At 48.2% G+C, this 25,890-nt stretch overlaps 1 protein-coding gene across 9 annotated transcripts in view; it reads right to left on the bottom strand.

The window, feature by feature from the left end:
• Positions 1-25,685, bottom strand: part of LOC138303538 (uncharacterized) — a 176,857-nt gene extending 151,172 nt beyond the window's left edge. For 8 of the 9 annotated variants that reach the window (XR_011205410.1, XM_069242759.1, XM_069242762.1 and 5 more), the window contains exons 1-3: positions 25,362-25,665; positions 15,260-15,386; positions 8,868-8,975 (exon numbers count right to left, since the gene is read on the bottom strand). Coding sequence is in view for 8 of the 9 variants with exons in the window: in XM_069242759.1 (XP_069098860.1) it covers positions 8,868-8,975; positions 15,260-15,386; positions 25,362-25,385 (259 nt within the window). In the remaining variant the exon portion in view is untranslated. Of the gene's footprint in view, positions 1-8,867; positions 8,976-15,259; positions 15,387-25,361 lie in introns of all 9 variants that reach the window. The other variant, XM_069242764.1, reaches the window with a different exon arrangement.
• Between the last annotated feature and the right edge of the window lie 205 nt (positions 25,686-25,890).

Below are 25,890 nucleotides of genomic sequence, written 5' to 3'. Positions count from 1 at the left end.
AGTGGGTGCTCTGCCAGGAGTGGACCCCCAGGGTCTGCACTTGTTTGGCGATGGTACGCCAAATCCCATTCTCCTGATGGGCACTGACCTGCATGGGTGACACAGACAGAAGAACACAGTCATGTAGGATGGCATACCTGGGACAGTAGTGGACAGCACACATCACACACCCACACGTCATCAGCCAACCTAGCCCTCGGCCCCTCACCCATGCCAAGCTCCATTCACACTGCCACCTACCAAGGCCCCCATCCCCATGTGCGCATCTCACATACAGGACAATGACAAGGGGCTCACCTGCTGCCCCATGAAACTGTCCATATAGGGGCAGGACCCTGTCCACAAGCCGCACCAACTCTTCCAGAGTGAACGCTGGGGCCCTGTCTCCTGCAGGACGCGGCATCTTGGCTACCAGAGTCAGTACACAGCAGCACAAGCAGTGGAGGTCTTCACTGCACAAGGTTCAGAAGTCAAGTGAGCATGAGCACATGAAATGGTGGTCACGGCTACCGCGGACATCACCGTCACCGCTAATCACCATTGGCTCCTGGCTCCCACTGGCAACTGTATGAGCCAATGGTGTGTAGCCCGGCGGTCGTGACTGCCTACCGCCAGGAAGTGTTACGCCGGCAGGATGATCTCACTTCCACCTGTCCCATGCATGAAGACAGGCGGAAACCATTTCACATTTAGGATGTGTGATGTGTGTGAAATTTACTGCGTCATACGTATATGCTGCACAACATGTTATCACCTCCCCCCGCCCCCAGGTACATTGCACGGCTGAGGATGAGGTGTACAGGCCCCTAGTCGACCTTGCCACCCTGGAAGAGCGTCACATCATCCACACCTATCGCCTGAACCATGCGACTATAATGGAACTAGTGGCCCAGTTGGAGCCGGATCTGTTGCCTGCCAGACGCAATCCCAATACCATCCATCCCACAAGGCAGGTGTTGTCAGTCCTCCACTACCTTGCCTCTGTATCCTTCCAGGTCACAGTGGGCCTCGCAAGTGGGATGTCACAGCCCATTTTCAGCAGCGTCCCGAGGGATGTACTGTGTGCCCTGATTAAACATATGGCCATCTATATCCGGTTCACCCGACGTGCAGTTTTGCCAACTGTCAAGGCTGCATTCTACGCTGTGGCACACGTCCCACATGTCATTGGTGCCGTTGACGGCATGCACACTGCCCTGGTGCCACCCAGGAGGAATGAACAGGTGTACAGAAACTGCAAGAACTTTCATTCAATGTGCAGCTGGTTTGTCTCGCGGACCAGCACATCTCCCCGGTGACGGCCAAGTACCCAGGCTCTGTGCATGATTCCTACATCCTGAGGAACAGCAGCGTCCCACACATGATGGCACCACTCCAGAGGGACCGGGCCTGGCTCATCGGTATGTACCCCTGCATATGTGTGCCCCTCAACTCACTGCACCCTGGGAGTCCCTTCCCAATTGCCCTCCAGGTCTTGACATACCGCTTTCCTCTATGGACACAGGTGACACATGGCTATCCCAACCTGCCCTGGCTCCTGACACCTGTGAAGCGTCCATCTTCAGCTGCAGAGGACTGCTATAATGAGGCCCACGGTTGTACCAGAGGGGTCATTGAGAAATACTTTGGTCTGCAGAAGGCCAGGTTCCGGTGTTTGCATGTCTCCGGGGGTGCCCTGCTCTACAAGCCACAGAAGGTGTGCCATATCATTGTGGCCTACTGCATGCTGCACAATCTGGCCCTGAGGCGTCAGATCCCATTGTTGGATGCAGAGGAAGGGGTAGCTGTGCCAGTGGCTGATGATGGGGAGTGATGAAGAGCAGGATGATGAGGATGCAGCTGACTTCAGGGCAGAGCTGATTCGACATTCCTTCGGCTGAGATGCAGGTATGTGCAAACTGTGTGGTATATGTCCTCTACAACTGTCTGCCATGTCCATGCTGCCACCTGTTGTGTATGACCACTGACAGTATTGGTTGCAGCTCTGACTTAGGGTAGGTTTGGGAGGAGTGTCACATGTGGCTATGACTGAGATAGTCACAGTATACAGGTCAGGCCTATAGTCAGGCAGGTGTTCTGCTGGTGCACTAGTGCCATCAAAGTGTATATGAAATGTTCCCTGAGTTGCCAGTTCAAGTGCTTTGTGTGTGCCACACAGGGTTGCTGCATCTGTGCAGCATCCATCCTGGGAGTCGACATTAGGCGGCAGTGGGTGTGGGACCAGGTCTGATGCTGGGCGATGTGAGGGTGGGACCATTAGGCTGGTATGAGTTGTGTATGTGTGTTGGTACTAGCCATATGGTTTTGGACCTGCCTGGCATATCTGCCCTGGATTCCTATTCCTACAGTGCATTTGTGTGGAGTTGGCATCTGTGACTCTTACAGGGATTGTTGTCCCTGTCTTGGTCTCCTTTCAGGACAATGTAGTGTTGTTCTGTGCTCCCTGCCTGGGTTGTTGCCACCTTTGATACATATGTCCTGACACAGCCTGCTCAACGATAGACCTCCCGGCATTTTGCTCCCCATGCTGTCACCCTCCCATAAATGAACTGGGCGTAGGTTGCCACTTGTACACGTATTGGCTGTTCCATACATACTCATGGGAAATAAACATGTAGACATGGACTGTGCTCAGCTGTCGTTTATTTGTGATGTATAAGTGCAAGGGGTGATGAGTGGGCTCATGGCGGTGGAGGTCATCAGAATGGTAATGCCAGCTGTAGGTAGTTCAGGTCCAGTCTGCTGGCCATAGATAGACGGTGATATGGGCGTGGACATTCGACTTGGTGTCACACAAAAGGAAGAATGTTCAGGAGAGGGTAATTTCCTGGCGGTGGTCTTGGTATGGGCATCATGTCCGGCTGGATGTCTACTTGGACATCCTCGCTTGCGGGGGGTTTCTCAGCTACAGGGGTAGGAGTGGTGGTGTTCTGCGAGACCTGTGGCGGGGCCTCCATACCACTGGCTGCTGCTGACTTGGAGGGCTGTGATGGGATGTGGAAAGTTGTAGGGGCCTGCTGGAGGGTGGTGGACTCATGCATGAAATTGGTCAGGTCCTTGAGCACCGCTACAATGGAGGCCATGGTGGTATTGTGAACCTGCCACTGTTGCATGGCCTCCTGATGGTATTGCCCCTACAGCCACTGAGTCTCCTGCACGGTGCGAGGATCTGGGCCACTGTGTCCTGGGTGTGCTGCTATACACCCAGGACTTGGTTGAGGCCCTCCTGGGCAGTCAGTTGGTGTGGCTGTCCATACCCTTGGGTCACGATTTCCCTCCCACTTCCCCTGGCACCCTGTGCCTGTGTCCCTGGCATAGTGTGCCCACTGCCAGTATCAGCAGGGCCATCATTGTCTGGGGTGGGTGCCCCTGACCCTGGCCACTGTCCTAAGGGGCACACCTCTGATTGTTGGGTCCTTGGGTCACAGGTTTGGAGTTCAGGGTCTGGCTGTGGTGTTGTTGCAACATGGGTGGGCTCTTCCGGTGTGTCCAGGGTGGGAGTGCCGTTGGTGGACTGCCCAGTGGCCCCAGATGGCCCAGGCAAGTCGTCCTCATCCAGACATCCAATGGGGCCTTCATCCTGGGAGGGCTGTCTGAGCCCGGCATACTCTGCAGGGTGTCAGTGGCAGGGGTACCTGTGGATGGATACAGTAAATGTTAGATGTGTGACTGTTGTTGTTGTGTCCCTGTAGTGATGCATGCAGTGGCTCGACTTGTTACCCAGTGATAGCAATGACAGCTGCTGCACTGCAGTCATTGGTTTAGATTGGATTGTGGGAGCTGTGGCACTTCCACACTGTGCTTGACCTCCATGCATGCGGGTGTGTGTAAGGATGGTGGGAGAGGGGTGGTGTGGCATGCAGAGGAGGGGCGTGGGGTGTTTGGCACAGGGTCAGTGGGGTGGGTTGCGGTGGTTTGGAGAGTGGTGGGGAGGCATGTTGGGCATGGGTGGTTGGTGCTTTGGGGGGGGGGGGGGGGGGGGGGGGGAGGGTATTGCTGACTTACCAGTGTCGAGCCCTCCGTTGATGTCAGTCAGGCCATCGGGATACATGATGTCCAGGACCTTCTCCTCCTGGGTTGTCAGCTGGAGGTGGGGGCCCACCGCTGGTTTTATTACTGGCTATCCTCTGTCTGGACGCCATGGCCCGGACCTTCCCCCTGAGGTCATTCCACAACTTTCTGATGTCCTCCCTTATGCGTGGGTATGAGTCCCGACTGCGCTGACCCTGTCGATGATCCTCTGCCATAACTCCCGTCTTTTTGGCTATTGATGTTTGTTGAACCTGGACTCCCATGAGCTGTGGCTCTACTCTGTGATGATCTCGTCCACAATGACCTGCAACTCATTGTCGGTGAACCGCGGGTGCTTCTGGCGTGACATGTTGTGGGGTGGGTATGTGTAGTGCATGTTGGGTGCAGTACGGGGTATGGTGATGTCGGGGTGTTTGGCTGTGTGTGCTGGTGGGCTGCGGCGTTGATTTGTGCAATGTGTGCTGTGTGATGTTTGTTAGGTGTGTTTGGGGTATGCTTCTTCTTGACTTTGGCTGTGGCTGCTCGGATCTGACGCAAGGGATTGTAGGTGGGTGGAGGGGGGGTCATATGGTGGCCTGGTCAGGTGTCTGTGGTGTGTGTATGGTTATCAGGTGTGGGTTATTTGAACTGGCCAATGTGGTGTTGGGTACTTTCCGCAGTGCCTTTTTGTTCCGCTGCGGTGTGAACCGCCAATGTTTTCTGCCGTGCATGTTCCGCTGTGCTGGAAGTTGCCTCATAATATGCCAGTCAGAATGGTGTTGGCATGGCAGGGCCGGCAGTTGATCAGTCACTCTTACGCCGTGGGTTGACTTGGCAGTGTTGGTGTTGTGTCTGTGTTTGGGTGGTTTGTGTTTTATGACTCGTAATATAGCGGTCGCTCTACCGCCACCTGCCGGTATGGTGGTGGCATTTTGCATGGCGGTCTTGCCCGGAGACCTCCAGACTCTTAATGAGGGCCAAAATGTTTGTTTACTTTGTAGAAGAGTGATTACTGCATCTTTGTATGATAATTAGAATAAAATTTAAGAGCTATATGTTCAGTTGTAAAATATCACATTTTCATGTATGCATTTATCTGAATGTCTGGAAAATATAGAACATACATTTTGATGAGCCAAGGACATAAGACCCTTTAGGTTCATTTCTAAAATATGGAGGTTGAGAACTGACATCTCAAAATGTCTAAAATATATGTTCATTAATGATAATTCAGAGTGACACAGTAATGAAGCCTCCCCATGTCCTGTATCGAATCCTTCTAGACTTCTTCCCTGAAGAGAATATTGTCACAGCACTCAATTATCACAGTGTCACAGGGTCTTTCTTATGACCTTTCACCATCCTTCACCGATTGCAGACTAATAATGGTAGGTTGACGGATCTCATACCCGTTCATCGAAAAGGAGGCAATAACCAGAAATGTATAATGGACACACCACAAAATATGTCCTTCTACTTCCAAAGTTCCATCACAAAATAGACAGTAGGAGATCAAGTCACAGCCATTCAGTCTTCTTGTGAAGATGGCCAACCAGGATCCCCCCAAGAAATTGGAGGATCAAGAAACATCTTACATTCAGATTGGTCAAGATATTTCTCAGATCCCTAGTTTAGTTCATGGCGGGCATATTTAGATAATGATCAGCAAACTCTCTCATCCTCAAAGTATCAAGAGCAAAATTTAATGTAAACAAATCACTTTTTGTCTGCTCTGTAATAGAGGTGGTCATCAATGACGGACCGGTCCATGACCTGAAAATACACATACATTTGAACCATGGAAGATGTATTTCCTCTACGTGTAGAACAACTAGTAGTCTTTACGTAGTCTTTACTTATAAACTGCAAAGGAAGAGAAAGTCCAGGTTCAGAGCCAAACTGGACAAGGGGGAAGAAGGGCCATTTTATCACATTCAAATTCAGTTAACAAACGTACTTAGCACTCCAGGGAAGCTGTGGACGCCTGTCTAAAATTTTATTTGAAGGCATAGCGGCTTCATCCTTCTAGCCCTTGGTAGCTGCAGAGCCGAAAGAAATCTACTCGCCCACTCGCTATGACGAGTCAGATGGTTTCAGGATGAGTTATTTTTAGGCACTAATGGCCCTTCTGGTGAGAGACTCCAGCTGACAAAGAATAGGTGTTCTTTTAATTCAGAAAGTGCGAGAGCAATAAAGATGACTTTAAATCTTGTTCCATTTGCTGGGTGTTCTTCTTACAAATTGTTCCTTATTTTATCATGTAGATCGGGTTTACAAAATCTTCTAACTTTGCAGTCAGAGAAAGAAAAGTAAAATGAACTGCCTGACAATCATGCTGTGTGCAATGAAAGGCCAAAGGATGTCAGTTGTTTTAAATAGCTTGTAAATGAACTATACAAATATTTCAGTGGTTCTAAATTCTAATGTGTGATGGAAATAAGTATTTTAATAGGATTAAAAACAAATCAGAACACAAAACTGGGTGATATGGAAATGCATACTATTTGCTGAAACCCAATTTCCACTTTATCGTTTGTACAGTAAAATTGCATGCTGTGGGAGAGTTTGTGGCATTTCAATGGAGATGTGATGTCTGTAAATGACAGTGAACTGCCACATCATGCTTTAGTAACAGATCTACTGAAAGTGAAAGTTTTTTAACATGACCTCAGAAACATTCCTGCCCTTCCCTTAATGACAATGCTATTGATAAACCAAGCAGAAAGTGGGGTGTTGTGTACTCTTTATGTGGGCTAGATTTTTATTATACATGGACCAAAGTTTAGTTTATTAAATTAATCAATATAGTTTTTGTACAGCAGAGCTGCTGAACTCATGTTTGGAGGTACTCTCATATTTGATAAAGAAGAAAAAGGCAACTTGATGAAAACAAATTGGCCTAGGATCACACATTTGAGACCAGATTATGGGTCAAGCGCATTATAGTTAGGTCAAGTAGATTATTCAAGTCACTACACTTGCAGGTTTAGTAACATTTTTATTATTTTCCAAGCAATCCTCTGAACCTGGGATTCTTATTTACATTCATCACTAAAACAAACCTCCAGGTAGACAAGACGAAAGATGGTGTTCATCAAGACAGATGTGCCAACTGACACCCTCTCCCTCCAAAAGCTCCAAGTAAAACACCACCTCCCACCAAAAAAACATAATTAAACAACTCCTCCCTCCAAAAGTCCCAAATAAAACTAAAGTAACATTAAAAATAAATAAAATTAAAATAAATGGTACTTACCCCTTGCTTCACATCCTCCTCTGTGTTCAGAAACTGCAATCTGCTGTGGATCTTACATAACCAATCCAGATGCTATTCTCATGCTATTAATCAGCATGAGAGAAGTGCCAGGATTGGATGGAGCAGGGTTTGGCTAGACGCTCCATCATGCACTGGAAGCCTGTGCTTGCTCTCCACCCAACTTTCTACGACAGCGCAGGATGGAGAGCTTCTAAGTGTGCATGTGAGGCTGGCCGTCGCAAGAAAGCCGTCCAAATTGACATGCGCACTTTGGAGGGTCCGGTCAGTCACTGTTCCAGTCCTCTAAGCTGCCACTCGGCAGCAGAGGACATGCCAGCATATCGCTTGGCTCAGGGGCACTGCGGCGCGCACATCGGAAAAAAAAAATGGCAATGAAAGCATTTAATTGCCATTTTAATTTTTTCACGTGTAGCTCACAGCAGATGATGCTCCCTCGCCCTCGTTGAGGAACCGCCGCTGCTGTGGATTCCAACCAGGTGCCAGAAAAGACAGTAGCCACATTACTAGGTGCAAAATCTCTAACTTCGATGTGTGAGGTCAAGTTTCAACTAGAACAGCAAGACTTGTATCTCTGTTAGATGCAGTTCAATATTGTCAGCATAAACACATGCACACAGAATTCTATATTGTAGGATTTTAGTTCTTTACCTTAAGCTCTAGCTTTCAATAAACTTAAAAAGGCTCAAATGATACAATAATGACTATACAGAACAACCAAAACCATCATGACAATACCTCAGTCTGGTTGCCTTGCATGGTCAAAACACCATTTTTAAGTCAGCTTACTTAATTTTCTATTTATTTCTAGTATGATTTCTATTTTTATGTTTCGTAAGTTTATTTATTTACCAGCTTAGTTAATGATCAAACAGAAATAAACACAGTCCTGCGCAAAAGGCAAGTTAATGTATGAATGGGTGTGTACACTTCTTGTTGTCTTGTTTGACTAGAGACATAATACAATGCAACATGATGGATTCCCTTTGCTTAGTTACACTGGTTTGTAAAGTATTTTGCCCTCATTCTGATGCTAAAATGTCTGTGGTGACCGCACACCTAACAAAAGCTTCAAAGTCTGTCAAGTATATAATGTGGCATTTAATAGCAGTTCCTCTCTTTCTGGTCTCCTCTTGTGCTCTAGGCCTTTTACGTGGATTTCATAGGTCATCTGATGCAGCACAAAGGAAGGTTTCAAAAGCAGAAATTCTTGTGAGAAATGGATTGCATCACTGTAGGTATTTGTGGCAAACATCTACTCACATGCACCTCAATGCAAAGCCTAATGTATTGCTTGCTCCATTTGTAGCAATCAGAGGAGTGGAGTGCAACAATGGCAGATTGTAAGCAATTAAATATTAAAACAGCATCTTGCTGAGAACCAACAACCTAGTCAAAGAAATGACTGCAGTGGACCAGAGTGGCCATAAACCACAGTGCTTTAAACTAAAGAGCTTAAAGTGGGAAAGGCTATCTATTAAATAAGAAACAGAAAGTCAGAGAAACCAATGAAAGAATGCGCTCTGAGCAGTGGAGAAATGTCCTGCCTGGCACACAGAGGTTTTTCAGAGAGTCAACTTACCTGAGGTGGGAACAGGAGGGTCTCCTCTTTTTTCCTGGGCCTGCACATCTTGCACTTTAAACTTTTCCCCTCCATTCATTTGGAGCAAGGTGCCATGAATTTTGTAGCCTGTTTATAATAAAGAGACATGCAGGCTTCATTTCAACACTCATACTAAATTTCACTGTGACTTCATACAGAGAAAGATTTATGCCATCATTACTTTTAAGGGATCTAGTTATTCAAATCATAAAACACTTTCTGTCGTAGGCTGCTCCTGAAAAAGCCATAGTAATTAGAAATGCATGTTTTCCTAATCTCTTATGAACCTCAAATAGCTTTAGGGCCAGCACATTCTAAAAGGTACACTACACCAGTTATCTCCTATTGCTGGCTCCAATCAACGCCGCTTTAAACCTGGGATGATTTGCTGGGCCCTTGGCATCAGACGTATTGCTCTCTGGGCCCATACAAAAAAAACTGACCGGAGGCCATAAAAAAAGCAACTCAACAATCAAACATGTCTGTGAATCCTCAGCAGGAAATAAGTAAACATAAAGGAGCATATCCGAACACAAGCAATCAACTCAGCCAAAGACCTCCACACCATACCATAGCGTAACAGTCTCTTTGTAAAAGGGCATTTTCACCTGCAAATCTGGCGCTAACGGATACCTAACATGACTCAATTCTATGACATTAATTTTACTGACAGCTGAAGGATGAAAACTGAAGGGAATCAAGCAGGATTCAAACCTGTGAGGTCAAACACAGGCCCATGGAGTGGGCGAACTAGTCCAATTAGCCACTGGGCCGGCTATCAAAGCTACTGTAGTTAAAATGTGTACGAAAATCAAGTAAACTGAACAGTAATTACTCCAAAAAAAGTTGTTTTCCTAGGGCTCCTAATTAATACGCATTCCATTAAAGGTCTGCACTCAAAGACCTTCTGCCTCATATGCACCTGTGTATGCCATCCTGGGCTCTTCAACCTAGCAGCTGAGCAGATGTCCAGAGCATCCTGTTCACTGCCATCATTACCTCCCCTCTCAGATCACACTTGCAAACCTTTCTAGAATTTGATTCTCTCCTCACTGCTAAAACATCCTTCTTTCATCCAGCCCTCGGATCAACCACCTACACTGCAACCAGCAGACAGCAATTCCTGCAGCACTGGCAGTGTCCCAAATGAAAGCGTCTGATCACTTGCTGGGTCCTCAGACTACTCTTTTATTCTGAAGCAGCAGTCCCATGGGTTGCACCTGTCACCTGAAGGATCCTCAGACTCCTAATATTGTGACGCAAGCAGTCCTATGCGTTGCACCTGTCACCTGAAGGATCCTCAGACTCCTAATATTGTGAAGCAAGCAGTTCTGTGCGTTGCACCCCGTCACCTGAAGGATCTTCGGACCCCTAATATTCTGAAGCAGCAGTCCTATGAATTAACAATCCCATGTATCGCACCTGTCTCTTGAAGGATCCTCGGACAGCTAATATTCTGAAGCAAGAGTCCTATGCATCACAACCAGATGCCTGAAGGATCCTCGGACTCCTAATATTGTGAAGCAAGCAGTTCTGTGCGTTGCACCCCGTCACCTGAAGGATCTTCGGACCCCTAATATTCTGAAGCAGCAGTCCTATGAATTAACAATCCCATGTATCGCACCTGTCTCTTGAAGGATCCTCGGACAGCTAATATTCTGAAGCAAGAGTCCTATGCATCACAACCAGATGCCTGAAGGATCCTCGGACTCCTAATATTCTGAAGCAGCAGTCCTATGCGTTGCACCCGTCACCTGAAGGACCCTCGAACTCCTAATTACTGAAGCAAGCAGTCCTGTGCGTCGCACCCCGTCACCTGAAGGATCTTTGGACAGCTAATATTCTGAAGCAGCAGTCCTAAGAATCACACCCAAACACCTGAAGGATCCTCAGACTTTTAATATTCTGAATCAGCAGTCCTATGCGTCACACCTGTCACCCGAAGGATCCTTAGGCTCCTAATATTCTGAATCAAGCAGTCCTATTTGTCACACCCGGCCACCTGAAGGATACTCGGATTCCTAATATTCTGAAGCAACCAGTCCTGTGTGTCGCACCCCGTCACCTGAAGGATCTTCGGACTCCTAATATTCTGAAGCAGCAGTCCTATGAAGCAGCAGTCCTATGTCTCACACTGCGTCACCTGAAGGACCCTCGACTGATCACCTGAAGGATCCTCGGACACCTAATATTCTGAAGCAAGCAGTCCTATGCGTCGCACCCCGTCACCTGAAGGATCTTCGGACTCCTAATTTTCTGAAGCAGCAGTCCTTTGCATCTACCTGGTCACATGAAGGATCCTCGAACTCCTACTACTCTGAAGCAGCAGTCCTATGTGTCGCACCTTTCACCTAAAGGATCCTCGTACAGCTGATATTCTGAAGCAGCAGTCCTATAAATCGCATCTGTCACCTGAAAGATCCTCAGAGAGGTAATATTCTGAAGCAGAAGTCCTAAGCAGCACACCCAGACACCTGAAGGATCCTTGGACTCCTAATATTATGAAGCAACAGTTCTATGTGTCGCACTGGGTCACCTGAAGGACCATCAACTGATCACCTGAAGAATACTCGGACTCCTAATATTCTGAAGAAACGGTTTTATGCGCCACACCCGATCACCTGAAGGATCCTCGAACTCCTAATTACTGAAGCAAGCAGTCCTGTGCGTCGCACCCAGTCACCTGAAGGATCTTCGGACAGTTAATATTCTGAAGCAGCAGTCCTAAGAATCACACCCAAACACCTGAAGGATCCTCAGACTCCTAATATTCTGAAGCAAGCAGTCCTATGCATCGCACCTGTCCCCCGAAGGATCCTCTGACTCCTAATATTCTGAAGCAAGCAGTCCTATTTGTCACACCCAGCCACCTGAAGGATCCTCTGACTTCTAATATTCTGAAGCAACAGTCCTATGCGTCGCACCTGTCTCCCGAAGGATCCTTAGACTCCTAATATTCTGAAGCAAACAGTCCTATGCGTCGCACCTGTCACCTGAAGGATCTTCGGACTCCTAATATTCTGAAGCAGCAGTCCTTTGCATCTACCTGGTCACATGAAGGATCCTCGGATTCCTACTACTCTGAAGCAGCAGTCCTATGCGTCGCATCTGTCACTTGAAGGATCCTCAGGCAGCTAATATTCTGAAGCAGCAGTCCTAAGCATCACACCCAGACACCTGAAGGATCCTTGGACTCCTAATATTCTGAAGCAGCAGTCTTGTGTGTCGCACTGGGTCACCTGAAGGACCGTCGACTGATCACCTGAAGAATCCTTGGACTCTTAATTTTCTGAAGCAGCGGTTTTATGCGTCACACCCCATCACCTGAAGGATACTCGGACTGATAATATTCTGAAGCAAGCAGTCCTTTGCATCGCACCCGGTCACCTGAAGGACCCTCGACTGATCATCTGAAGGATCCTCTGACTCCTAATATTCTCAAGCAGCAGTCCTATGTGTTGCACCCAGTGACCTGAAGGACCCTCGACTGATCACCTAAAGGATCCTCGGACCTCCAATATTCTGAAGCAGCAGTCCTATGTGTTGCGTCCTCTCGCCTGAAGGATACTTGTTCTCTTAATATTCTGAAGCAGCAGTCCAATGTGTCACACCCAGGCACCTAAAGGATACTTGGACTCCCAATACTCTGAAGCAGCAGTTTTATGCGTCACACCCCATCACCTGGAGGATCCTCGGACTGCTAATATTCTGAAGCAAGAAGTCCAATTCGTCACACCCGGTCACCTGAAGGACCCTCGGACTCCTAATATTCTGAAGCATCAGTCCTATGCGTCGCACTCGGTCAACGGAAGGTTCCCGGACTCCTAATATTCTGAAGCAGCATTCCTATGTGTCACGTCCTCTCACCTGTCAAGGATCCTCTGACTCCTAATATTCTGAAGCATCAGTCTTATGCATCACACCTGTCACCTGAAGGATCCTTGGACTATTAATTTTCCGAAGAAGCAGTCCCGTGCGTCATACCTGGTCATGTGAAGGATCCTCGACTGATTACCTTAAGGATCCTCAGACTCCTGATATTCTGAAGCATCAATCCTAAGTGTTGTACCCAGTCACCTGAAGGATCCTTGAACTACTAGTATTCTGAAGCAGCAGTCCTATGTGTCGCGTCCTCTCACCTGAAGGATCCTCGGACTTCTAATATTCTGAAACAGCCGTCCTATGAATCAGCAGTCCTGTGCGCCGCACCCAGTCACCTGAAGGATCCTCAGACTTCTAATATTCTAAAGCAGAAGTCCTATGCATCGCACCTATAACCTGAAGGATCCTCGGACTCCTAATATTTTGAACCAGCAGTCCTATGCACCACACCCATCATCGGAAGGATCCCTGAGCTCCTAATATTCGGAAGCAGCAGTCCAACACACCACACCTGTAATCTGAAGGATCCTCGGACTCATAATATTCTGAAGAAGCAGTCCCGTGCGTCATACCTGGTCACCTGAAGAATCCTTGGACTATTAGTATTCTGAAGCAAGCAGCTCCTTGCGTTGCACCCGATCATCAGGAGGATCCTTGAACCAGTATTCTGAAGCAAGCAGTCCTATGAGTCTTGTCCTCTCACCTGAAAGACACTTATTCTTCTAATATTCTGAAGCAGCAATCCTATGCGTTGCACCCGGTCACCTGAAGGATCCTCGAATTCTTAATTTTCTGAAGCAAGCAGTCCTATGTGTCGCACCCGGTCACCTGAAGGATCCTCGGACTATTAATATTCTGAAGCAAGCAGTCCTATACATTGTGTCTTCTCACCTGAAGGATACTGGTTCTCCTAATATTCTGAAGCAGCAGTCCTATGCGTCGCACCCTGTCACCTGAAGGAAACTCAGATAGCTAATATTCTGAAGCAGAAGTTCTAAGCAGTTCAGTTACCTCAGAAGTATGTTCATGAATTTCACCATAGACTAGCACTCTGAAGCTTTCTGTGCGCTCATTGGCACTAGTTTACTGCTCTAGGTCTTTCTGGTGCCATCTGGGAACAGACTTACTGATAGAAGATGGAATAAACAGACACAGGGCAAGGAAAAAGTTCATTGATCATAACCTGTAATTGTTTTGTCTTTTAGCTTTCAAGTTCCTTCTTTGTGTGTAAAATGTTCACTGGGTGATCGCAGACGAAGGTCACCCATCTGCTCTATGTCCATGTTGTCTATTAGTTTGCAATTGTATCTTCTGGGCTCAGAGATCATTTGACCCAAGTACTCTCACACCCACCCCATCATGGATTCAACATCAAACATTTTAAGAAACTGCTTTAGTTACAGCATATGCAGAAGCCTGATAATCCACTCAAGGCTCCAAAAGGCTGTCAGATTTTTTAGATCAAGAGCAGCCCTTTGGTAGCAGTTCCCCCGCTACCCATCATTCCAAAACCAGAATGTATACTTGACCCTTTCAGCCAGTACATTGTGATTAACCTCAATTTGCTTTGCAGGGCTAGTGTGCTGTGCTGGTCAGGACAATGAAAATCTCTGAGGTCTATCCCCCTCGACATTAATCTAGAATATTTGTGATGGCTATTGTGTTACATCTTATTTCTGTCCAAACCCCTAAAAGCCTGCTACTGTAAGCCAGGTCTCCCTGACTACAGCTACCACTGAAAAGTCAGGAATACAAATGAATCTGGCTAAATATTGCATACAACAGAATCCAAGACCTAAGGATAGTGAGGAGAAAGTGGTGCTGCCCAGGATTTCCCATGTTTCCCAGAAGCTGGAAGTCTGAAATCTAATAATACGTCTTCTAAGAAACCTTTACAGCCTCATAAAGTCCTCTGTCTACAATTCAGAAACTTCTCAGGCAGTGTACCCATCCTGACTAGATTAATATCACCCTTCATAGCCATTCTAGGCACCTTATATAAACCAAACATCAGAGACACAACACTATCACTGTTCATATGAAAAAAGAGAGAAAATGCACCAGCTTCTATCTAAAGATCTGAGACCAGTGCCCTCTTCTCTAACATCAGTGCTTTCTGCACCTCAAAATCTTTCAATAAAGCTATTAAAATACCTCTAAATACGCCATCCACTCTGTACATCTAGACATATCACCCCTGTTAGAGTGTGAATCCAGAACCTCAGTATGTACTGTTTAATTATAAACATCAGCACACATCATGACATGTTCTAATTGTTTCCACAATTTATAAATCTGTACAACTATACAAACATATGTACAAAGAAGACTTATTTCATTTATTTAAAGCAAATTAAATGATGGTGTTGTACAGTACTGTTCAAGCCATAACAATCACATTGTTGTTTTGTTTGCCAACCAAATCGCTTAAAAATTCTCATAAAAAAAGAAACGCATATTTATTAAAAAGTTGAACGGCTGGACTTTACCCAGAGAAATCATAGCCTGGTGAATTTCTTTCATCACATTTCTATAAAGATCCTTCTGCCAATCCTGCAAAAGTGTCCACTCCTCGCCACTCAACTGGGCAGAGAAATCATGCAGTGTTATAGGTCCCTGGAATAAAATATTTTTAGTAAAAAATAAAGGAATCATCTTCTGACCAATACAACATTTTATTGGCTATTTGCTTATCTTTCATTTGTGGCACCTTCTATATAAAGTCTACAGTTTTACAATTATACTTCAAACACAACTGCATATGCTACATACTAGAGGTGTTACAAAATTAACATTACATTTTAAATCACAAATTACACTTAAAAACTTAATGGTCACAAGTAAACTTATTGAATGTACATATGTATTAAGAAATATTTACATGTTCATATTTAATTTGGCATGGCGGACATCAAATATGGTTGCCTCATTAACGTTTGGCATACCAAAGGCACTACATCTGGCACAACTGTGATTCAGCATTGAGGCAACCAAATCTTAACGGGGCCTTAACTCTCTTATAAAATCAAGCCTGCCTCAATCATGCAACATTTTCTTCACCACAATCCCAGCAGAAATCCCAGTACATTGAATAAATGTACACTATAAATCCAAATTTAAATCTGAAAGCCTATGGAAATTTGTGACTAACAACATATGTTCTTCCCTCTAACAGTCACAAGCTGTCTCTAATACAACTGCAGTATATTTCCTTCCGCAAGGGGTATACTGACTTAAAGTATAGCTTCTCATTTTTAGAACATTTTAACATAAACAAATCAATCAATCAATCAATCAGTACCTGGAAAGAGCGGCTTATCAACCGTGAGGGTATCCAGGCGCTGGGTTTAGTCAAAGAGCCAGGTCTTGAGTTTTTTCCTGAAGTCTGTCAATGATGCACAATGGCCATGTATGAAAGGTCCTGAAGCAATCATTAAGGTTTCTATGCCGCTGTACGGCACCTAAACACCATGCTTCAAGTTATGGTATGTCATTTCATAGCCAGTGTGTTCTGTGATCTGAAAGCCTCCTTTGCATCCACTATATCGAATGGACCAGAGCACCGGAGAATGATGATTTATAACAGAATATAACCCTGAAACATGGTGCCCTGTTGACGTGACGTGAGGCAGCAACCCTATTCATGTATAGGTCTTGTTTCCCCAACCATGCGTTAATGTAAATTATACTGTAAGCAGATTACCACAAACGTTTCTTAGTAAAACGTGTTAACACAGGTCAGACTTTCTTTTTACAAGTCATTGTTATCACATTTTAGTCCCATTCTTTCAATTAAATCAAACAAGGGCTGCAAGTCCAATAATGAACAGATTATTAAGTGTATGCTCAGAATGGGCTACAAGGCGCCCTTCTTACCTGGAAGACATGGAATCCCTAGGCATGCAGCATGGCTCCTTTTCTCTTTTATTACTGAGACAGCATACTGCTCTGCTCTTCCTGCTTGGAACAGGCATACTTCTAGTTAGCCCTATCAGCTCCTATCTACAGACAATAACCAAATAATGTGGTGTGCAAAACTTTCAGTTTTCTCTGGACTTTTTCACTTCACTAAGCACTGTTACCCCAAGTGCTGTATATGATACAAAGATAAAAAGACTGACTATCCCATGTCAGTGCTTAGCCATGTTTGCTGGAAAAAAGTGTAGACTCTGGCAGTCCACTCTGAGTTTTAGGATGCTGAGTAGAAACAATCCATTGATAAAGAACAGCCCTGATGTCACACGCCGCACCTTAGCTGTCAGGGCAGAACTAAAAACTGTCAATCATGTTAGTCACATACACAAGAATGCTTATGTGCAGCCTTCATACTTGCACATACATTCTGTTACCATAGGATGTCATGGTATGGACATGAGCAGAGTCAGCAGGGAATGGAATAGATTAAATATGAGTACCAGGGGTGTGGTAATTGTATTCCTATATAGTATCTTGGACACACTGCTTAATGTAACCGCACACATACTGCAACCTTAAAAGCAGGCAGATATGTTTAGTTGAATACTATCCCACAACATCTTCAAGTCTTTAAGTGGTATATTTGACACTACTAATAGTATCTAAGTGGCCAGTGTATGCCAAGACGTGTGTCCTGTGCTCACTGTGCCACTGGATTCAAGCTAGCCTGGCTGATGAAGGGTGATACCCAGAAACCATTCCTACGATGCTTGTTTCCAGTCCAGGAAGGACCTGGCAGTTCGGGCTGGACTGTTTCCATGGGGAACAGGGTCAAAACTGATTTGCATATGGCTGGATCCTAACTAGGGTGGCATGATGAGCAAAAGAACGATGATTTAACCGAGATCTGTGACTGGGAGTGAGTGTTTGAAAAGTTTCAGCACTCCGTCCATCAGCCTGCTTTGTTGAGATATTCATGGTACGCCGCGATCATGAAGCACCATTTATTCTTCAAATATTTACACATCTATAACTCCTGTCTTTCGGCACTGGCGTTGAGCCTTAATCTACAACCCCGATTGCCAGGCTGAATAGAGATATGCAGCGATGGAGCCGCCTACCATTGAATCCACTAGGGCGGGTAGCCCAATTTTAAAATTATGAGCCTTCCATGCTTCTCGCATATATTTCAAACTACCCCCATCTCTTAGAGGTGGTTTCAGGTGCTGGCCTTGAAATTTGCCACCTTTCTACAGACGGGAGGTCGCCATAGCGTAGTTTTTGTCAATGGCCGACACTTTACCTACGATGGAGAGCTGGGAATTACAGATCTCTATGGTATTATCTGGTTGTGCAACTGGTGGCGATCCACGATTGGTTTAACGGGACTAAGACGATTCTACTTATCAGGTGGAACTGACTCTGCTGGGCCTTGATGGCCTCCTGGGCTTGCTTTATGAGGCCCTATTCCCCCAAACACTCCCCGAGTGTACACGGGTGACACTGTTGTATTGGAGGGCGGTGCTTCAGTTCTTTAAATGGGTCAGCAAACTCACTGAAAGGACCCTGTTGTGACAAAGAACGCAGATACAGCACACTGCTGGCCTACAAGGTGTTGTGCGGACAGAATAGGATTACTCACCTGGGGGACGCTTGGCGTGGAGACACCATGTTATCGCCCCAGGACATGATACAATTTCATCAATGCCTTTAGGTGCACCCCTCTCTGTTGGCGCACGTATCAATGGGTACACAAATTCCAGGCTTTAGCCCTCTTGAAGTGAAGATCTTGATGGGAAGGCTGGACAAGAGTGCCATCTCTAGGCTCTGGACCACTTCCCAGGGCTGCCTCTGAGGTGGAGCACCTTGATGATGAGGACTGGAGTGATGCCAGACTGGCCCCTAGGGAAATGGTTACCCTCCCACTCTTCTGCATGCTCCAACTTAACTACCTACACCTCACCTATTTGACCCCTCGGCAGCTACACCGAGCTGGCAGAACCTCTCAAACCCAATGCGCATGCTACTCCGTGGCAGAGTCAGAACTCTTCTACATGGTCTGGACCTGTCCCGCACTCCCCACCCCTCCCCCTACTGGGAGGAAATAGGAAAGGAGCTCTCAATAGTCCTGGGTCGCCAGACTGACCTTACCCCCAGGAAACGCATTATTAGGACTATTCGAAGACATAGGGAGACCAAGGAGGGAACAGACCTTTATTGGGGTGACCACACTGGTGTCCAAGCCTGGCACTACCTGCAAAAGAAAGTCCCCAGAATCTCTCTCGATGGAAGAATGAAGGAAGGAGATAAGACTGGTGTACCCGCCAGGAAAGGCAGGTTTATGACGAACAGGGTTGCCCTTAAAAGCACAAGATCTGGGGCAATTGGTGGGAAGACCATGTCCTATTCTATGTAAATCAGATACATGCCTACTGCACAGACATGTGGTACTGATAATCCTGTGTGGTAATACTGTTGCAAAAATCAATAAAGTTGGTTATCAAATTTGTGATACAGCATGCCACTAGTGTTCTGGGCATTTGTGTGCACTCTGCAGCACATGCAGAAGATGTAGTGCCAAGGTCGAAACATGGGCATAAGAGATTTGTACTCTTACCAAAAGCAATCTCAATCACTGTAATTCAATCCTGCCAGTCTTTTGCTAACAGGACATTTTACATGTTAATACTGTGATTTACAAGTTCTTTTCAGAACTATGTAATTTCCTGCATGTGGGTTTCTGCCTCTGTAATTAATTGTCTGCAGAATTTCAACATTACTTAAGGTAGGTAGATGTGTAGTAATTGTTATTACATTTTTACCCTTGGAAGGGCAAATAAATGAGTGCTGGATTATTTATTTATTTTTGCTCTGGGAGCACAGGTGTAGAGAAGGGATTCAATATAGAGATGTGGCTAATGCATTACAGAAGGACAAAAAGGAGATTGAGAGCTTGAGCACATTAGGATTAGTCTCAGGAGAGATATAGAGATTATGGAGACAGAAGACCGTGGAGACAAGCAAAAGAGAGAGGGCTGAGGGTGATATGAGTGAGAAAAAAAACAGGGTAATGACAAACAATGGGGGGGGGGGGGGGGGGAGAGCGTGGGAAAAGAAAGGGGACGGAGGAGACAGGAGTGGAGAGGAAACTGGAGAGGACTTAGGAGCAACAGAAACAGAATTGGCAGAGAACAGTCTTCACGTGGATCACAGAGAGAGGAGTAAAATTGATAAAGGATGTTGAGAAGCACAAAGGGGATGGGGAGAAGGAACAAGGGATCCTATAAGAGACGTAAGTGTTCAAGAAGAGTAGCAGGAAGTAAGGTCGAAGATGATGAGGCATTTGAAGGGCTGGAGAAAACGAAGAGTCAGAAGACGAAAAGTGGAAAGAGAAACGCATTTGTGCGGTTTGAGAGAAAGTAAGGTTTAAGGACAAACAAAAGAGGAGTTCAACTTTAGAGGAAATGTGAGGGACAGGGAAGAAATAGGGAGAATTAAGGGTTTGAGGAGAGACAGAAAAATATAAAGTCAAGCAATATAGATCATGGAAAGAGAGGGGGCTGTGGAGAGATACAAAACAAGGAGGAGAATGACCGCTGCAAAGGACAGAAAGCAAATGAAGAGATGTATTAGATGGATTGTAATGCATTTATATATGTATTTGGTATTTGTACAGCACAAAACGAGCCAAAAGGCTGAAGAGCACCGTACAGAGTGAATGATAAACAAAGCAGAGGAAAGGTAGTTGTTATTGGATGAAGATATAGTGTTCTTAAAAGAAGTGTGTCAACTTGTTCCTAAATTAGAGTAGTATTGGGGAGCTCCTGGTGTGTATAGGGATGTTGTTCCAGATCTTGGGTACATAGATGGAAAAGGTCTGCTGCCTTGTTTTTTTCCTTTTTAGCCTTTCTTAGTCTCCAGTGTGATTGGCAGGCTCGCTGCTGGTGTGCCGAGAGGCACCAGAGATGGTGAGTTGGTCCGCAAAATAAGCAAGGGTGCTGGTCATGATGACTTTGTAAATCACTGGAGAGTAAAGTTTCTCCAGATACACAGAGGGGTTTAAAGAAAGAGAGTGATCAAGGAATGAAAAGGGCAGAGGATTGATAAACAAGACCTGAAAAGTCAGGTGATTTAACAAGAATAGATATTAAGGATAATAGTGTGGTTGGCGGGGAGGGGAGGCTGGGAAGTAAAGAAAAAAAACTGAAGAGAGATTGAAGAAGGATAATAGGGAAATGAGGAAAGATGTTAGGGTCACAGGGTGGACAGAAGGGCCATTTGAGCTATTGGGAGCCTAGAGAATGAGAGCTCAAAAGCCATATACAAGTGTCTGAGGAGAGAAAGAAGATGGGGAAGGTACGAGAAAAGTTGAGAAGCGTTTGTGGATAAGGAGACCCTTAAAGGGGCTGGAGAATAAATGTATTGAGAATATGGAGGTTTTGGGTGGAGAGTGAGGGGGCAGAGGAGGAATATTGAAAATATGAAGGGACACTTAAGGGTCTCCGGATTGATAGAAGATGAGGGAGAGCATGGAGTTGGAGTGTGAATGATTTGAGGATATAGAGAAATTATATAAGGCCCCGTAGTTTAAAATGGGTGATGCAAGAGAAAGGAAAGGATAAATGAAGAGGGCTGCTAAGAGGAAGATTTGGTATGGTTCAAAGATTAGGTGTTGTGCAATGAAGACCACTTGAGATAGGGGAAGAGTCGGAATGGGATAAAGAGGAGAGAACTGGGAGGGGCTGGAGATTGAAGGGTCTGAGGATAAGAAGAGGTACTAGAGGGAGAGAAGCTGATGTGATCCAGGAGTCAGAAGAGGCTGAAGGAGAAGATTCATCAGAGGGGAAGACTATGTGAGATGGGATAGCGGGGAGGAGTAGAAAAGGGCCTGAGGGGAGGCAGAGGTACCAGAGGGAGAGGCTGATGTGATACAAAGGAGTCAGATGAGGAGATTAATTAGCAGGAAAGACATTCTGAGATGGGTATTTTCGAACAATGACTGTGTGTGAGATGAGGGAGAGGGGAAGTCACCAGAGGGCTGGAGGGAGAAAGGCCCCTGGTGTGACAGGAGGCTGATGTGAGACAGAAGCCAGAAGAGGCTGAAGGAGGAGGAGGTTCGCTAGAGTGGAAGCCAGTGTGCGAGAGGTGGGTGTTTTTGAAGAATGACAGAGTGAGGTGGAGGGAGAGGCCACAGAGGGGGTGTGGGATAGAGAGAGGTAGGGGTACCAGGGTGCTGGTGTGGCAGGAGGCTGGTGTGAGACAGGAGTCAGAAGAGGCTGAAGGAGGAGGATGTTCGCGAGAGTGGGAGCCCGTGTGAGTGAGGTGGGTGTTTTTGAAGAATGACAGAGTGAGGTGGAGGGAGAGGCCCCAGAGGGGGTGAGGGATAGAGAGAGGTGGGGTACCAGGGTGCTGGTGTGGCAGGAGGCTGGTGTGAGACAGGAGTCAGAAGAGGCTGAAGGAGGAGGATGTTCGCTAGAGTGGGAGCCCGTGTGAGTGAGGTGGGTGTTTTTGAAGAATGACAGAGTGAGGTGGAGGGAGAGGCCCCAGAGGGGGTGTGGGATAGAGAGAGGTAGGGGTACCAGGGGTGCTGGTGTGGCAGGAGGCTGGTGTGAGACAGGAGTCAGAAGAGGCTGAAGGAGGAGGATGTTCGCTAGAGTGGGAGCCCGTGTGAGTGAGGTGGGTGTTTTTGAAGAATGACAGAGTGAGGTGGAGGGAGAGGCCCCAGAGGGGGTGTGGGATAGAGAGAGGTAGGGGTACCAGGGGTGCTGGTGTGGCAGGAGGCTGGTGTGAGACAGGAGTCAGAAGAGGCTGAAGGAGGAGGATGTTCGCTAGAGTGGGAGCCCGTGTGAGTGAGGTGGGTGTTTTTGAAGAATGACAGAGTGAGGTGGAGGGAGAGGCCCCAGAGGGGGTGAGGGATAGAGAGAGGTGGGGTACCAGGGGTGCTGGTGTGGCAGAAGGCTGGTGTGAGACAGGAGTCAGAAGAGGCTGAAGGAGGAGGATGTTCGCGAGAGTGGGAGCCCGTGTGAGTGAGGTGGGTGTTTTTGAAGAATGACAGAGTGAGGTGGAGGGAGAGGCCCCAGAGGGGGTGAGGGATAGAGAGAGGTAGGGGTACCAGGGGTGCTGGTGTGGCAGGAGGCTGGTGTGAGACAGGAGTCAGAAGAGGCTGAAGGAGGAGGATGTTCGCGAGAGTGGGAGCCCGTGTGAGTGAGGTGGGTGTTTTTGAAGAATGACAGAGTGAGGTGGAGGGAGAGGCCCCAGAGGGGGTGAGGGATAGAGAGAGGTGGGGTACCAGGGGTGCTGGTGTGGCAGGAGGCTGGTGTGAGACAGGAGTCAGAAGAGGCTGAAGGAGGAGGATGTTCGCTAGAGTGGGAGCCCGTGTGAGTGAGGTGGGTGTTTTTGAAGAATGACAGAGTGAGGTGGAGGGAGAGGCCCCAGAGGGGGTGTGGGATAGAGAGAGGTGGGGTACCAGGGGTGCTGGTGTGGCAGAAGGCTGGTGTGAGACAGGAGTCAGAAGAGGCTGAAGGAGGAGGATGTTCGCGAGAGTGGGAGCCCGTGTGAGTGAGGTGGGTGTTTTTGAAGAATGACAGAGTGAGGTGGAGGGAGAGGCCCCAGAGGGGGTGAGGGATAGAGAGAGGTGGGGTACCAGGGGTGCTGGTGTGGCAGGAGGCTGGTGTGAGACAGGAGTCAGAAGAGGCTGAAGGAGGATGTTCGCGAGAGTGGGAGCCCGTGTGAGTGAGGTGGGTGTTTTTGAAGAATGACAGAGTGAGGTGGAGGGAGAGGCCCCAGAGGGGGTGAGGGATAGAGAGAGGTGGGGTACCAGGGTGCTGGTGTGGCAGGAGGCTGGTGTGAGACAGGAGTCAGAAGAGGCTGAAGGAGGAGGATGTTCGCTAGAGTGGGAGCCCGTGTGAGTGAGGTGGGTGTTTTTGAAGAATGACAGAGTGAGGTGGAGGGAGAGGCCCCAGAGGGGGTGAGGGATAGAGAGAGGTGGGGTACCAGGGTGCTGGTGTGGCAGGAGGCTGGTGTGAGACAGGAGTCAGAAGAGGCTGAAGGAGGAGGATGTTCGCGAGAGTGGGAGCCTGTGTGAGTGAGGTGGGTGTTTTTGAAGAATGACAGAGTGAGGTGGAGGGAGAGGCCCCAGAGGGGGTGAGGGATAGAGAGAGGTGGGGTACCAGGGTGCTGGTGTGGCAGGAGGCTGGTGTGAGACAGGAGTCAGAAGAGGCTGAAGGAGGAGGATGTTCGCGAGAGTGGGAGCCCGTGTGAGTGAGGTGGGTGTTTTTGAAGAATGACAGAGTGAGGTGGAGGGAGAGGCCCCAGAGGGGGTGAGGGATAGAGAGAGGTAGGGGTACCAGGGGTGCTGGTGTGGCAGGAGGCTGGTGTGAGACAGGAGTCAGAAGAGGCTGAAGGAGGAGGATGTTCGCGAGAGTGGGAGCCCGTGTGAGTGAGGTGGGTGTTTTTGAAGAATGACAGAGTGAGGTGGAGGGAGAGGCCCCAGAGGGGGTGAGGGATAGAGAGAGGTGGGGTACCAGGGGTGCTGGTGTGGCAGGAGGCTGGTGTGAGACAGGAGTCAGAAGAGGCTGAAGGAGGAGGATGTTCGCTAGAGTGGGAGCCCGTGTGAGTGAGGTGGGTGTTTTTGAAGAATGACAGAGTGAGGTGGAGGGAGAGGCCCCAGAGGGGGTGTGGGATAGAGAGAGGTGGGGTACCAGGGGTGCTGGTGTGGCAGAAGGCTGGTGTGAGACAGGAGTCAGAAGAGGCTGAAGGAGGAGGATGTTCGCGAGAGTGGGAGCCCGTGTGAGTGAGGTGGGTGTTTTTGAAGAATGACAGAGTGAGGTGGAGGGAGAGGCCCCAGAGGGGGTGAGGGATAGAGAGAGGTGGGGTACCAGGGTGCTGGTGTGGCAGGAGGCTGGTGTGAGACAGGAGTCAGAAGAGGCTGAAGGAGGAGGATGTTCGCGAGAGTGGGAGCCCGTGTGAGTGAGGTGGGTGTTTTTGAAGAATGACAGAGTGAGGTGGAGGGAGAGGCCCCAGAGGGGGTGAGGGATAGAGAGAGGTAGGGGTACCAGGGGTGCTGGTGTGGCAGGAGGCTGGTGTGAGACAGGAGTCAGAAGAGGCTGAAGGAGGAGGATGTTCGCGAGAGTGGGAGCCCGTGTGAGTGAGGTGGGTGTTTTTGAAGAATGACAGAGTGAGGTGGAGGGAGAGGCCCCAGAGGGGGTGAGGGATAGAGAGAGGTGGGGTACCAGGGTGCTGGTGTGGCAGGAGGCTGGTGTGAGACAGGAGTCAGAAGAGGCTGAAGGAGGATGTTCGCGAGAGTGGGAGCCCGTGTGAGTGAGGTGGGTGTTTTTGAAGAATGACAGAGTGAGGTGGAGGGAGAGGCCCCAGAGGGGGTGAGGGATAGAGAGAGGTGGGGGTACCAGGGGTGCTGGTGTGGCAGGAGGCTGGTGTGAGACAGGAGTCAGAAGAGGCTGAAGGAGGAGGATGTTCGCTAGAGTGGGAGCCCGTGTGAGTGAGGTGGGTGTTTTTGAAGAATGGCTGCTTGTGAGGCTGCGGGGAAGAGCCCCAGAGGGAGCGGCCGCTGCAGGTCCTCTGCTCCGGACCCCGCCAGGCTGATCCCCGCCAGAGCCGCGGCTCTCGGTCGGTGCAGGCCTCAAGGCCGGGGTACACGTCTCACACCCCAGGACTCACCGTGTCTGGGCCGTGCTGGGGCATGTCTGCCCTGCGCTCCGCCGGCCCTAGGGATACAAGGAAAGGGCCTGATCTAAGTGGCGGGCGCTAGGGGCTCCCCGCCTGTGCGCGGCGCTGAGGGGGGTCAGCTCAGGCACGCACTGGAGGCGGACACAGGCCCTCCGCTCCCCGGGGTGCACATAGACCCTCCTCGCCCCGGGGGTAGACACAGGCCCTCTGCTCCCCGGGGCTTCCGGGGGTGCTCACAGGCCCCGCTCGGCACAGAGCTGACATGCTCCGAGAACGAGGATAGCGGACTGCGCATGCTCCGTGGCACCCGGGGGCGTCTGCGCATGCGCGGCACCCTCGCTGACCTCCCAGGCGCATGCGCGGCAGCACACTTGTGCGCGTGAAAGCAAACGTCTCTACGGCACGCTAGAACGGCTGCCTCGCAGTCCGTAGCATCCGCGCGTGCGCAGTTTGAGTCGCGCGTGCTGTGAGTCGTTGTGCGCATGCGCGCAGGTGCACGTGCCATTGTGGGACGAGAACG

The sequence above is a fragment of the Pleurodeles waltl genome, chromosome 7, assembly GCF_031143425.1.
Source record: "Pleurodeles waltl isolate 20211129_DDA chromosome 7, aPleWal1.hap1.20221129, whole genome shotgun sequence".
Taxonomy (NCBI): Eukaryota; Metazoa; Chordata; class Amphibia; order Caudata; family Salamandridae; genus Pleurodeles; species Pleurodeles waltl.
Note: the sequence above shows the minus strand (reverse complement) of the source record. Positions and strands in the feature narration are given on the sequence as shown.